Source organism: Balaenoptera ricei, chromosome 9 (genome assembly GCF_028023285.1).
Source record: "Balaenoptera ricei isolate mBalRic1 chromosome 9, mBalRic1.hap2, whole genome shotgun sequence".
In the NCBI taxonomy this organism is placed as follows: Eukaryota; Metazoa; Chordata; class Mammalia; order Artiodactyla; family Balaenopteridae; genus Balaenoptera; species Balaenoptera ricei.
Window position 1 is genome coordinate 96258451 of NC_082647.1, and position 15320 is coordinate 96273770.

Sequence of the window (15320 nt, forward strand, 5' to 3'; positions counted from 1 at the left end):
GGTTGATCAGCATTATTTACAATTGGTACATTGATACAAAAGAAGGCATACAAGTTATCCAGGTCGCTTTTTTTTTTTTTTTTTTTTTTTTTTATGGCTGACAGGTCTATGCATTGTGTTACGCTTTAACAACCAGAGCTTTCGAGCCTCTATGGCTGGCGACAAGTCACGAGATCTTCAGGCAGATGGGGGTGTGTGCAGTCAAGGGGCTTGGGAGAGAGGGCTAGGTGGGGTGTGCAGAACAGAAGTACCCAAATGATATCCCCCTAATAATGCTTTATAGGCTGGTCCAGTTGAACTCCATTCAAACAAACCGAAAGAAAACCTTTTATTTGCATTCCATTTTTCAAGCTGTGAGTTTTGAATACATCATTATAAAGTAAACCTGTAGTTGACTGTGAAGGAAGAAACACCGTGGGTTTTCCCTTTTTGCTCAGTTTTCCAGAAATGTCCTCACCTTGGTCAGAGCCAGTCTTTCACCAAGTAAGCAGCATTCGGTGGGGAGCCTCTTTATTCCAGCTTGCAATTCAAGATGTAGAGAGCTAAAACGTTTAAAATCCATTGAATTGCTCCTTTAGTCCCTGTTGAGACATTATTTCTCAGAAGCAGCCACTTAATCTCTCAACTTTTGTTTTCCTTCTTTGAGTGTAAGAGTTTATATATCAGAGGGTTATTTTGTTGCTGAGATTTTTTTTTGTTTTTACTCCTGCAAGTATTACAACTCAAAATAAATTATAAAAAAAAAACCAGACTTCTAAAACCGAACGAGACGAAAATTGTGCAAAAATAACAAAGATATGTACATACTTTTCAGTCTGAAGAAATGTACAATAAAAACATAATTCAAAGAACATTTTAAAAATATAAACGTTGCTTCAACTTTCCTAAGTTTCATATTGTTTCTGAAACTATTCTGGTCAGTTAGCTCTGTAATATAGTAAAACATAAATTATTACAAAATTAACACTATAAAAATTTACTTTAAGAATATCTTCTAAACTTTTTTTTCAAAGGGTCTAACCTTGTTTATAATTTCTTAAACATTTATAAGTCTTAAAATCTGCCTTAACCTTTTTTTTTTTTAAAAAAAGAAAAAGTAACAATCTTCCCTTCAATTTGCAGTCTCTTTTTCCCAAGACGGAAATAAACCAGCATATAAGTGCACTTTTAACACTGTAGAAATAAAAATGAAATCATCTGAACTAATGTCCTAGTACCTAATATCAACTCCTGATTTTTAAAAAAATCTTCATTTTATATTAAAAATTTTAGTAATCCTATTAAGAAACACTGTCAGTGCAATTCCATTGATGCAAATCACTCCATTTGCCTCCCGTCTTTGCAAAATCCAATCATACGGTGAAATTTAACAGTAGTCTGATCCTTGGGTTTGGGGGGAATGGGAAAGAAAAGGAGAACTTCAGGGTGGGGATGAGGGTTTATGTCCAGCTGCAAAACTGGCATTCATTTCTGACTTAGGGATGAAGCAAAACCTCCTGGTATCTCTGCCGTTATACTGTATACAAAGTTACATGATTCATAGCACAGAACACTTATTTTATACGGTGAATTCCTTTCTTGACTATGATTCCCAATTAGAGCTTATGGTATTGGTTTCTTTCAAAACTCCAGTGTGAACAGTTTTTATAGCTGCAGGCCTCCAGCTTCTCCCTTCCGGATCTTCCAAATGGCTCTTCTCCATAAGCAGTGGCCTTACCACTCCTTCCTGGGTTGGCTGTATCGGAGTGGTGGCCTCTGACAACCTAGCATGAGCTGATCTATGGGTGTGCTGAGTCCACGGGGCCCTCGGGCCCAGGGCATGGAGGTGGCTGGGCAATGCTAGTAATTATTCTCACCAATCACCAGCCGTTGGGCAATTAACCCTCCATGGCAGCTTTCCCTCAGGCCTTTCCTTCCGGCTCTGCTTTTTCTCCTCTGGCAGCGCCCCGGAGGGCAGCCTGAGACCTTCCACAGCGGTGGGCACTGTGCCTCTTCCTGAGTGGCTTCCTGAGGTCTTGTGCCCTATTCCCTGGGATTCCTCCCCGTGACTCGCCCAGCTTTGCGCCCTTGTACACGGTGCCCTGGAAGGGATTTTGCAGCATGGATTCCTAACACGCTCAGATGATCACAGTCACCCAGTTCCCACCATCTTTTGAGGATATCTCCTCCTACCCCCAGGCCCTTCTTCCTGCCACCTCCCGGGTCCATTCCTGCCCCTGTCCCTAACCCAGGACATCCTCTCCGAGCTGCACAGCTGGATAGTGGTACTGAGTAAGCCCCATCATTAAATGGCTGCTGTTCTCAACTCTGCATCTGGCTCCTCTGTGCTGGTGCGTCCTAGAAACCTGATGAGGGCCCTCGTCCACCCTCCAGCTCTCTGCTCTAGGCTCCCCAAACACGGGCTGCTCCCCAGTAACCGCCCCCGATGCAGCAGGCTGTCTAGAGGGAGGTTTTGAGAGCCCGCACCTCTGATGGTCAGTGGGGACCCAGAGAGTGGCAGGTAGGAGGGGACAGAAGGGAAGGATGGGAGAGGGCAAGGAAAGGAGCACTGCACATGCTCAAGTTCAAGAGTTCCAGACGATGCCAACCAGGAACGGACATTCTACAATGTCTGCTCTTGTGGCTGGAGCAAAATGATGCAGTAGCAGCATCAGAAGCTAGAGGAGGGACCCCAAACTTGGAAGAAGGTATACACGTGGCAAGAACGGAAACCAAACACTGGTATTGTTTTCTGTAAATCTCAAATTCACGTTCTTTTTGCCTTTTTCTTTTTCCTCAAAACTAAAAATTGGTCAATTAAAAAAAGAAGAAGAAAGGCCAGAGCCACAGGCAGGGCACAGGAAACAGACTCTTCCCCACTGCCCACTCCCCTCCCTCCCCTGGCCTTGGCCTCCTGGGGGGAGGTCCCGTGGCCAGGCATTGGTTTGGAAGTGGCTTCATAGTCTTGTTATGGAAGAGTCCTTATCCTGCCCGTTCTGTTTGTGGTCTTCTAGGAAAGAAAAGAAAAGAAAAAGCTTGTTTCCAAAACATACATTTGGGATTACCCACAAGAATTCAAGAAGGGAGTCTCAGTTTCCTCATCTATAACTAAAAGGATACCATCCCACCTCCTGCATTCGGCAAAAGCCAGCTGTGACGAGCGAATGAGGTGATGGAAGTAAAGGACTCTGTAAATGGAAGGTAGGCACAAAGATCCTGGCTGTGCAGGAAAGCAAGGGGGCAAATCCTGGGGCTTCAGGGAGCTCCTCTCCAGGAGGGAGGACCGGGATAACTAATCTGTCTTTGTTTCTCTGTTTTTTTTTTTTTTTTTTTTTAGTCTCTCTTTTCCTAACTAACCCGCAGACAGCATGGAAAATTACCTAAGGAAAAAGGTATAGTGCTGGGTTAAGCACAGAGGCTTTGGACATACAGGTTTTGGTTCAAGTTCCTTCATCTTCATCTATAAAATGAGGATAACCAATTGGTCCCCAACCTGACCAGGTTGTTAAAAGGTTGAAAGGTTATGTAATGTACATGAGGGGCAGAGCGCGGCGCCTACAGAGGAAGGGCTCAACAAACGGCAGGTGTTGGTATCATTACGTTCATTTAGGCTGACGCCTAGCGTTGTGGGTTCCCAGCAGGTGTGCCTGGAGTTGTGGGCGATTGCACACGTGCCTGCTAAGGGTCAAAGTGGAGTCTCCAGGTGCACTCAGCAACCGGTGCAGGAGGCCTGCCGTAAACAGGCAGATTGCCCTCCCTCCCCGACCCTACACAGAGAGGGGGCTGCAGGTGCTCCGGCACAGATGGGCCCAAGTGACTCAAAATGGTGGAGATCTGAGGATACAAAACCGTTCCCTATAACCTTCACCCAAACTCTACCCAAGATTTGTGGGGAAACTCCAAAGGCCAAAGTACAGAAACGCACACTGTAATTTGGTATCTATGAAACCTGTGGCTCTTCTAAGACAACGTAACAGCCATATATGTATTTTTTCCCACCATGTAGAACACACACGACCCTACTCACCTACCCTCCCTGGCCTCCTCCAGACGTGCACACACTCCGCTGGAGAAAATCACTTCTATACTGACTGTTTTCACACCTCGAGCTTATAAAAACTCCTAACTCTACCCCGAATAGTCCCACCATGAAAACCACATCCTGAACGGTAGCTACAGCTCACCAGAGGCCTCAAGAAAGCGCCGACCAATGTCCGCCCTGAGCAAAGCCCTTCAGTCAACAGCATCTTATTTTCATAACCTTAGGAGGTAGGCATCGATTTTGCCATTTAAGAGATGAAAAAAGTGAGACTCAGAGAAGTAATCTGCCTAATATCATACAGCTGCTAACAGTAAAAGCTAATACCTGTATTAGGTCTCAGGCATTTTGCAGGGGCTTTATGTCTATAAATTAATTTAATCCTCACAAAAGCCTTATGAGATAGGGGCCATAATGATCCCCACCTTATAGGCGAGGAAACTAAAGCACAGAGAAATTAAGTAACTTGCCCAAGGGCACACAGCTAATTACGAGGAGGTCTAGCGTTAGAAGCCAGGTAGCCATTTTCTTGACGTGAGATTTGAACCAGGGTCTGACCCCAAAGCCCACGTTCTTTCCACCCTGCTGATGAGCCTATGGACTTCTGCCCCCCAGTAACTTACCTGTCGGCTGTGTCCTGGGCTGGATATGCTTGAAGGACTGGATTGTGACAAAGCTAGGCTGCTATTTTTCCCAACCTGAAAGACACCAGTGAAGCCCTACTCAGACACGGGAGCCAGCTTGGGAGAGACCCACCGACACCACGAGTCGCCAGGGGAAAGGGGGAGACTGCGCGGTACCTCGCTGGCTCTCCTCCCGTTGTGTGGAACTCGTGTTTCCATCTTAAACGGCAGAGAAAATAAGTATGTTTCGGGGGGGCCTTGATGACGCCCCCCTCATCCCAGAGGGAACGTGGAACGGAGGGGAAATCTTAATCCGCTTCCCAGATGCGCAGACTGCAAGTTTCCGGGAGGAGGCCCAGCTTTCCCACCTGTGACTGCAGTCCCAGACCCATCTCGTCTCGAGCCCAGACTCCCCTGGGCCAGCTGGGAATAAATGCCTGCGTCTTTTTCTGAGTCAGTTTTCCCGGCTCACTCCTTGCTGTTCTTAAGAAAAATGGCAAGAAGCATGGGTGTTCGCCTTCCACTGGGAGCCTGAGCGGGTCGGTCCTAAGACGCTGCCCTGGGGGCGAGGGGGCGTGGCCGTCAGGCTCCTCCCCTTTCTCGTGATCGAACCTGGGCTCGCGGTGGGCTGGGTCCTCCGCGGAGTACGTTACGCAGGCAGCTCCTATGAAGAGCCCATCCTCTACTTCAACTCGCCTTTGCGTAAAGACGTCTGCCTTATGTTCGCAGTCTTGTTTTTTGTACGATTTAGTATCTCTGTGGCAAATTCTGGCCTTACACCACCCGATACAATTCAATAGATCCCCAGTTAGTCCCCAAAGCGCGTTTACCTTGAATTTCTCAATCTCATGCCATGCCTCTCCCAATCTCCTAACAGAAGCAGCACAGATTCCAAAGGCCTTCCCCCAACACCTGGTGACCCTGGACAAAGCCTTTTCTTAATGGCCTGGTGACAAGCACCCAGGTATCAGCTGCATTGGAGAACCAGTATTGACTAGATCCAAGGCAGCCATTAAATTCACCAGCTCTTTTTGATTTCCCTCCTGATGAGCACTCTCTGAAGGAGGCTTGTCTGCTCCTTTCATCACTGTTTTTGACTAATTCATCATGCTTACTAAACATTTCATATGGTCTTGGCACACGAAAGAATCAACAGTGCCACATTTACTCAATACAGAGGCACAGAGGTGAAAAGCCCAGACCCCAGAGCCAAATTACTTGGGTGTAAATCCCAGACCTATTATTTACTTGCTGTGTGACTTTGGGCACATTGCTTAACCTTCCTGTGCCTCGGTTTACTCATCTGTAAAATGGGGGTAATAACAGGTGACGATCAAATGAATATATCAAGTGCTTGGAACAGACCCCATCCCATAAGTAAGTGTTAGCTGCTAGAACTTCATCGAAAACGGATGACACTATAGCCTTGCTGCTCAGGGTGTGGCCCGCACACCAGTGCGGGGACTCCTGGACTCCAGTGGCACTGCCTAGAGCCTGTTAGAAATGCAGACTCTCAGGCTCCGCCCCAGGCCTGCTGACTCAGAATGTGCATTTTACTGAGACCCTCCAGTGATTCATGTGCACGTTCAAGTTTAGGAAGCCCTGGATCTGCCCTCCATCCTGAGACCTGGAGGTGGCACCAACCAGTAGTTTAGTCTCGGGGGGACCCTGTGGGTGCTGGTCCCGTCCCCTGCACCCCTGGAACTGCAGATGTGTGCGAGTGCCTGGGCTCTGATGAGAGGACCTATGTCCATCCCCCAGTGCCACAACCTGGGCCTCGGTTGCAGCTTGTCTGGCCCTTGAGATCCAAACTTGCTGTTTCTTGTGTGTTTACCTGTGTTTTGTGAATCCCCCTCAAGAGGTTCTCTTCATGAAGTTTTAACAAGTCTCACACAAAGATGATGCAAAACATGAAAACATCTTTTAAACAACTGCCTCTCATGTCTCCAAAGTCCCCATCCCCAGACAGGGCTGGCCCACTGAATTCTGTGGCTGTCGGCCTGGGGCTGCTGCTACCATCCGTGCACGCTGTCCTGGGAGGTCCCTCCCGCTGGACTCAGCTCGAAGAGACCCCAGGCTGCCCCCTACCCGCCTTTGCTCCCTCCTCTACACACAAACAGTCGGGTGGGAGGGTTTCCTAAGCAGCCTTCCCAGCTCGAGAGGAAGACTAGACTTGAGGATGAGAACAGGGCTCAAGGGAAAGAAACACGTGTTCTTCTTGGATCATGTCCCATTCCCCCAGCTCCCCTCACGGTACACCCTCCTCTGTGTACAGTGGCCCTGAACACTTCTATGCCAGTTGGTGTGAGCTGCAGTGATACTTTAGGAAGGAAAGGGTTATCTTAGGAGTAGGGAGCCTGGTAAAGTGAGAAGAATAGTCACCAGAAGCATGCGCTCCCACCCCCCAGGTGGGACCCAGGTCATCACTTAACCTGGCTGGGCCTCAGGTTCTTCCTAAGGGGATGCCAATAGATCAGATAAAACTGCTTGGCAACAGACCTCGTCAATGATATCGTCCTCAGAACTCCAGATATACACTAGAGTGAGGTGACGGAACTCAGAACCTCTCTGTGTCTCAGTTTGCTCATCTGTAAAGTGGTGATTACAACTGCATCAACCTCGCTGGGTTGTCGTGAGGATTAAATGAGGTGATGCTCATACAGGACTCAGAACAGTGCCTAGTGCGTGGGCACTGTACAAAGTATCTGTTAGATAAATTGCTCTCAGAGCAGAGGGTGGAATTGCCCACGGGGAGAACGAGGATGGGACTCACGCTTGCGTTACCTGTGTGGGCCACCTGCCTGGGCCACGTGGCTAAGCGGGGGCCGCTGCCCGGCTCCCCCTCCCACCATCCCCGGGCGGTGCCCGAAGGCTCCTGGATGGACGGGTCCCTTACCTGCCGAGAGGAGGTGCTGTTAACGGGATCGGGCACCGGTGCGAGAAGGCTGGGTGGGTTCTTTCTGTGAACGCTATTCATTCCAGGCATTTTAGTGATTTTACAGGCTTTGCTACTAGAACTTGAGTTCTTACGCTTTTTTCCTTCTGATTTGTCAAAAGAGAGGGGCAGAGAAGACACGGCATTGTGTGAGGCCAGAGAGAGGTCCCCTGCAAGGGAGGGCACAGAGAGGGGACAGGAGTCACTGCTGCCGCCCCCCGAGCCCATGTGTCTCACTAGGTCCGTAGGGCCACCGGGCAGCGAGGTCCGTCCTGAGGGCTCCAGTTTGGCACTGAGTGGGCTCACCCCATTGTTTGAGTTGTGCACAGACAGACTGTTATAGGGAGGGGCTGCCTGATAGGAGTTCAAAGCTGAACTGGCATTCAAAACACAGTTCTTTTTGTGGGGCCCTGATAATGGGGACGAGAGGGACGTCTGCAGGGATAAGGAGGAGGAGGAAGAGGAGGAAGAGGCGGAAGTCGAAGACTGCGGCTTCCTCTTTTTGTTACTTGGAGACTCGTCGCTACGGGCGGACAGGTCTTTGACTTTTGAGGATTTGCTGGTTTTGGTTTTGGATGGCTTGTGGGATGGGGAAGGGATGACAGCTGGTATCGGGGACACGGCGGATGGGGCCTTGAAGGTTGAGTCCATGATGCTGAGGGTTGCGGCCACATGAGGGAAAGCTGTGGTGTGTGACATGAGGGCGCTCGGGTCCGGCGATGTCACAAAAGCTGCATTTGAGAGCATGGCTGATGTCATTATGTAAGAAGAGGTGAGTCTCGAGCTGATGGGAGCTGAAGGAAGATACACAGCACTGGGGTTGCTGAAAGGCTGTAAAACGGATGCTGGAACAGGGGTGGTGATGTGGGCTGCTGGCGAGGGCATGGGGCTATCTGCCGCAGGAGGGATCTTCCTAAACATGAGAGAAGAGTGAAAGAGAAACAGTGAGAAATAGGGTTGGCATTGCTCCAGAAGCTCGACTAAGTGTGAGCATCAGGGCTACAGAGAAAACCCTGGCGGAACCAGACAATGGAAAATGAAGCCTTGAAGGATGGCAAAATCTGAATTATGGCCCTTCCTTATGGTTCCCCCCCATTGCAACATCCAGCAACCTAGCTTTAATCACTCTCAGGTTTTCAGATCCTTTTCTCCATGCTTGGCTACTGGATAATGGCTGATTTGGGTTCACGAATAAAAGGCGAATGTTATTTAGAATAGAAACTTCCCCAGCAGTATCCCCCTCTGTGTTTTTCGCCCCTGGCAGTGATGAAGGTGATTTTTAACGAGAAGGGGTCATTTCACACTCAGGTCCTGGCTTGAAGTGAGAGGCATGAGGACGGGGCTTGGCCACCTGCACACGTGGGCCAGAGCGTCCCCTGCACCCCTGCAGCCCCTGCCCCTCAGGGCCTCCCACCCCTCCTGGGCCCTGCCTCCCCACCCTGCTCTTGACGGGGAGGAGATCGGGGAGTCACCGCTCTCCTCACAGGCCAGAGTCCCCCTGCCCTCGCTGCCTGCAGCCTCTGGGTTACCCTGTAGAGAGGCACTTCCACGTTAGCTCCCGGCTGCTGGCTCTGTTTTCTTCCCCCTTCACCTCACCCTGCCTCAGCGATCTCTCAGGAGCTATCTCTGGGGTAAGGCTGCCCTTCAGCAGGTCTTCCTGTCCCGCTGTTAGGAAGCGGGAAGGGTACAGGGACCCTCAGGGATTCAGAGGAGGGGATCAGGAATTTCTAGCTTGTTCGGAAGATAAATGCAGGCGAGCATATGAATGGGGCGGAGGTCTTCCTGAAAGCTGGGGGTACCTGGGAGCAAGCTCCCTGCCTCACGCTCCGTGGGGCCCAGGCCAGCCCCAGGTGGTGGGTTACTCTGGGGGGCCTCCCCGCAAACCCCTTCTTTCGACGTGTGCTGGAAACAGCTTCTACTTCCACACCATGGCTTGGGGCCATGTTGCTGCTACTCTGGGGACTGAGAGGAGAACAGGGGCCTCCGGGTCACCATGTCCCTGACTTCTCAGGAAAGGATACTGACCTCAGGAGCCAGGTGAATATTTTCAAACTGGTTCTTTCCTGTTTCTCACCTTGCTCCCCACTCCCTGGTTCTGCTGGAAATCATGTTCCGTGTAGCTGGGCTCCCCAGAAATTAGGAACGAGCTCTGCTTCTTGGAAAACAGCTCTTGAAGGCGGGCAGGTGTGAAATGGGGCCTCCCTTCTCTCCTCGGAGGCCACCCTCCCAGCTGCAGCATCGGGACGGGGCAGGGAGCCCCGGAAAGAGGCCCCGCTGAGGAGGAAACGCCCCTCCTAGCCCTGCTCTCTTTGAGGATGCAGTTTTCTGCCTGCCATTTGGTGAAGCCCATGGCTTCCATCTCTAGGGTGGACTCCAGAGGAAGCCTTGAATATATAAGCGCAGTGTCCTTGAAAACGTCAGACTGAGGAGATCAAATATAGGAGAAAAATATTGCCAAACCCATTGTGGCTGTGACGGTGTTTGAAAATCTATTTTCTCTCGAGCCTAAAGAGGGTAAAAGATCCTGTCAACGCTAAACTGGGGCTCCATTAGTGGTAGTTGTTGCAATGAATGAATGACTGAATGAATGGATGGATGGGTGGGTGCTGGATGGGTGAGCAGGTGAATTCTCAGCAGCAACATAACTGTACATGCCAGGCAAGGACTCCCATTAATCAGATCGAAAAGGTCTAAACACGCCCTTAGCACTGTCTGGCACTGCACAACCCCTTCCTGACAGCACCAGGGCCCATTTCTCAGAGCGTGTGGTGTCAGCACACCGCACCGTCTCTGCTGGCTACTGATTCCTGGGATTCTCTAGGCATCGCACTCAATCTCTCCTTCACTCAAGTTTCGTACCAGCTAAAGTACGGATAGGAGTCCATATGGGCGGAGGGTTGGCAGTGACTTGTAATAAGAAGTTATTTACAAATACCAGATGGCTCATTTAGAGAGGACCCCAATCGATGACCTTAACTGGGATCTACTCTGAGTGTCCTGATTTGTTATTTTCCCGTTAGAGAGAGTACACATTCAGGCTTCAGCTTGTGCTGACTGGCAGGGCTGAAGTCCTCCGCGTGCCCTGGCTGACACTCAGCACTGGGGTGGGTGCTCTTTTTCTGCATACTCCCTACCTCTTTCCTTCCTCTCCCCACTCATCTTTAATGGACAGCAGAGTCAGGAGGGGAGAAGGGGTAGGGGGAGAAGCAGGGAGAGGGGCATGTGGCAGCTCACCATCCCCGGGAACCCCTTCCCCCCACGCTAGACAGTTAGTGTGCTTTTCCAGGTGCCAAATGGCAGTGGATTTCAGCTTGGCGGGCTGTGTCCCAGCTGAAGCTTTGCACGCTGGCCTAGGGAAGTCCCATACAAAAGCCCACAGATGCGAATAAATTACAGTGCCCATCCTCCCCTGCCAGCTGGCATGGAGATCCAGATGCTGACCTGGCTGAAAGAGAATACTGTGCTGGCGTCTCCTGATGCAGAGTTAAATGCTTGTTAAAGAAAAAAGAGTCTTGGCCGTTCCTTTTCTTCCTAATGTCTTCCACGCCCCCATCGGCTGCCATCCCTCCAGGTTCGGGCCCGTCGGGGCCTGGGGTTTGGGCAGCGAGGCGGAGAGGGCAGCGGGGTGCTACGCTCTCCAGAGTTGATACCCAGGCAGCCCCAATGTTGCTCAGTGACAGCAGATTGGTTAGGCAAGTCCTGAAAAGGGGGGAGGGACCTGATGCCCTGTGGCTCGGGTTTCTGTGCCTGAGGAGGAAAGGAATATGGACTTGAGCTGACAGGACACCAGGCAGCGAAATACAGATCAACACATTCCTTCCACGTGCCCGGGATTTACACTTCCACAACACAGGAGAGCACAGAGCTGCAGAGTCACCGGCGCTGGCTGCCATGCTGGGGGACCCGCGCAGAGGGATACGTCACCAAATACCGAGAACACAGTAACCCCGCACGCAGCCCATCGGGTGCTGTTTAGAAAGGACACAGGTAGATATCGGGGTGCCTTTGAGACACACTGGGCAGTCACTTAAGGGAGAAGAAATGATAAGCTTCTCTTGTGGCCCTTTCCTACTTCACAGGAAGTGTCCATGTGTCATCCTAAGTCCACTATGACAGCTTACTGCAGGCACAGTGGGGCTTACTTCTAGAAGTTCTGGAAGCTCTTTGGGCATCGTGGTGAATAGGCGCTGAGATGCCATCATTGCCTGGGAGAGTGGAGGAGACCTGGGAGAGGGGAGGTTTTGAATTCTGTTCCCATCCTACCCTATTTCTCGGGAATGCCTTCCTGGCCTTTCCTGGGCTTCACTGGGCAGGGTGAGGGGTTTAGTGTTGGCTCTCCTGGACCATCTGGGCCTAGAGCTGAGGAATCCATGATTCTGTGGATTACGAGATCTTAAAAGCTCACCTTTGCAGGACTGGGGGCTGGGGGTAGCCAGGGGGTTGGCCTTGCATTACCAAGTGGCCGGAATGGCAGCTCCTTACATGCTATGGTTTGAGAGGGTCTAGCTCGTCATCCTGTACAATAGCATTTCCCTAAGTCAAGAAGGCTTTTCGCCTTTTCATGAATCTATTAAAATGTAAATACATCGAGAGGTGCTGGAGAATAAAAGGACCATAGAGAAATGGGACATAAGCTGGGTTTAGGGTAGAGAGAAGTATGCATAGAGGTGAGGAGAGAGTCCTATAGGGAGGTGGGAAGGGCCAAAGACAAGCTTAACCAACTTGGCAACATGGCCCCTGATCTGCCCTGTTGGTTGCGGTACGTACTTTTTCACAGGACATTAAACAATTACAAGCTGGTCCATAACCGTTAGGAAATTTTTAGTATTGACATTGTAGCATTAACATTACAAACTGAAGCATATTCTTAATATCCTTAGATGGTCTTAGTCATAGCAAAAAGGCCCTTTAACACTGTTAAATAAACGAGGTCTTGTCTAATCCCTTTTCATTTAGTTTAGAAGATTACCAACACAAAAGGAATCTCTAAAGAAGACAAAGCATACCACACATTGTCTCTGAAAAATACAGGCAACCAAGAAGAGGGGCTGACGCTTAAGAATTAATCACGAACCCTGATTTCAGAATCATTTTGTTCAATAAAAAAACAACTAGTGACATTCATTTAGAAAGCTGGGGTTCAGATAGTTGTGGAGCAGCTCAGATCTCATATTGCACAAAAACCGCTCACTTACTTCCACATCTGTGAATTCAAGTGTTTTTCTACCATGGAGTTTAGTGCGAATCGAAAACGGTCCCATCTTCTATCAAACACATAGTACCCTCGTCCCATGAGGCGACTCCCGAATGAGCAAAACTGTGAGGGGGAAAACAAAAACCATTTTAATTTTGATTACAGGTTAATAAGCTAATATAAGCTCTACAGAGAAAAATAACATTTGCATAAAAACACACAGGGGCACAGTTTTCCTGAAAATAAAGAAGCAAATAGTACCGAAGCCAAAAATATTTCTGTGGTGCTTCAGTTTGAGCTCCTAGATTTTCTGCAGAACCTCACAGGATGACTCAACAACAGTGACATTCAATCTTCTGTAGCATCGAGGGCTACCTTCTCTATACCTGGAATTGAGCCAGCATTTTAGGTTGAAAAACAAAACCAAACCAAACCCAAACCAACAGCAACCAGTAGCCGGGTAGTGTGTCAGCACCACGGGCTTGTCACAGCTGTCATCTTCTCAAGGAAGACGGTGGTTCCCTGCTTCCCATCACGGTAATGGAAACAGCTGGTTCTGAGGTTCTCCTGCCAGTGGGTCATACCGTTCCTACCTGTTGTCAACGGAGCCAGCTCCCTTCCAGCTGGGCTGAACTCCCTCCTCCCCCGGTGCTGACCTCATCGCCTCTCCCATCAGCGCTTCCAGGCTGCCCTGGGACACGTCACTGCCTCTGCGCTCACCCTCCCGCTGCTCCCTCGGCCTGCCTCTGTCTCCCTCCCTCTTCTCTCGGCCAAGTGCAATTCTCCCCTCCCTCAGGGCCCTAATTAAGACTCTCCTTTCCAGTGACCTTTATCTGACTCACCTTGCCGCTCTGAACTCCCACAGACACCTACACATACTTCATTACATTCCACCTGGGAATCGCTACGTGGCTGTTTTACATTATATTGAGTGCTTCTGTGCCTGTCTTGATGATTATAAACGTATAAAGGTCAGGGGCCCCATTCTCTTCTTCTTCCTCCTCAATATGAGGAGAGTAGAGATTTAGGCTAAAGGATGGATTACAGAGATAAGGTCCTACAAAGTGTTCAGAGCGAACTATCACACTTAAAACACGGGGCTGAAATATGAGCAGTTAGATGTTTGATAAATGTCATTCAATGATGATGTTAGGACAACCAGCAGGCCAGCAGACAGAAATGTAAGAAGCGGCCTCTGAGAAGGTGACATTCGCCGGGTCAGAGCTCAGGCGAGTCTGCAAATATGACTCTATAACTCAACTGCAGCTTTCCCCCCTCCCCCAGGCCTCTCCCAGCAGCTCCCTGGCCTCCATCCCAGACACAGTGCTGGCTTGGCACTCATTCCACAAATCCTTCCTGGAACCAGCCTTTGGAACAGTTCTTAGGAGGAAACGCAAGACCTTCCCTTTGTTTTGTTTCTGCTTATGTTTGGGGTGGGGTTACCCTAAAATCTTGCCTCCCATCAAATCTGGTACTCCTGATGAAAAATTCTTTTCCGCACATTAAGTGCTTACTGGCCAAGTACTAAAACATACAAAGGGAGTTCTCCCCCGTGGAAGCCGGTACCCAGCAGCATGTGGGAGCCGGTCCAGGTCCAGACATTTTTTCTTCTTTCGTCTCCTTGCTAAAGACACCCTGAACAAGTGCTCATTACAAAAATTGATTTAATGTATCAGCTGGCCATGAGAGAAAGGACAAAGCAAAGAAACAAATCCATGGCCTTGCCATTTAAATCAGCAAAACATGAAGGGCACACAAGTCTGCCAGACTCTGAGTTGAGCTAATCCACTGTAGCCTGGCAGCTTGTCATTTGGACAAAGATCTTGATGTGCTCCAGAGTCTGGCCTTCTGGTAGAGAGCCCTGTCTCACTTTCAGACTTGGAAGCTGGAGGCCTCTTACTGTCTGTGCTACCTATGTCTCTAATTCAACACAGATGCAAGGCTCAGTGCCCCAGGGGCTCCTGTCCTTGGTCGCCTATGATGCCCCAGGCAGGGCTGTAGATCCTCGCTGCATTGGCCACTGTGGCAGACCCTACTGGTTGGCAAGTTCATCAACTGCTACCCCACCCCCAGCTCTCCCTGCCTTTTCCTTGCTAACAGAACCACACTTGTCTTCTGATATCTGACATGGAGCAGTGAGCAGGGAAGGTAGGTCTCTTCCCAGAACCTTGGGATGAAATCATGGCAGGTTTCATTCTGTGTTACTACAATCCTATCCTCTGCCACTGATTGGTATAGGGGTGGGCACATGACCTACTTGATGGAAGGAAAGGTCTGCTGGGGGTGCTCATAGGAAGATTTTTCTTCCCTAAGAAATGACATAAGATAGCATCTTAGAAGAAGAGTCCCTTTCTGTTTGTCCCTTTCCCCCCCTTTGTAGAGTGCTACTGGGTGAGGATGTGATATTGGAGCTCGAGCTGACACATCCAGACTGTGCGTGAAAGGCAAAGAGGGTTGCAGAGATTCTCCCTCAGCAGCAGGACATTGAGGAGATGCTGAACCAAGCCTGGACCACTCACCTCTAGACTCCTTGTTATATGAGACAAGTAA

The 15320-nt window shown here is 49.7% G+C and overlaps 1 protein-coding gene across 11 annotated transcripts in view; it reads right to left on the reverse strand.

Moving 5' to 3' along the window:
- Window positions 1–970: 970 nt before the first annotated feature.
- ATXN7L1 (ataxin 7 like 1) overlaps window positions 971–15320 on the reverse strand; it is a 231740-nt gene continuing 217390 nt past the window's right edge. For 5 of the 11 annotated variants that reach the window (XM_059934150.1, XM_059934158.1, XM_059934156.1 and 2 more), the window contains 3 exons: window positions 12772–12893; window positions 11018–11323; window positions 7211–8489 (listed from right to left, as the gene is read on the reverse strand). In XM_059934150.1, the coding sequence (XP_059790133.1) occupies window positions 7244–8489; window positions 11018–11323; window positions 12772–12893 (1674 nt within the window). In that variant the 3' untranslated portion in view covers window positions 7211–7243. Of the gene's footprint in view, window positions 2990–4390; window positions 4717–7210; window positions 8490–11017; window positions 11324–12771; window positions 12894–15320 lie in introns of those variants that run through there. The other 6 variants (XM_059934152.1, XM_059934160.1, XM_059934153.1 and 3 more) reach the window with 6 other exon arrangements.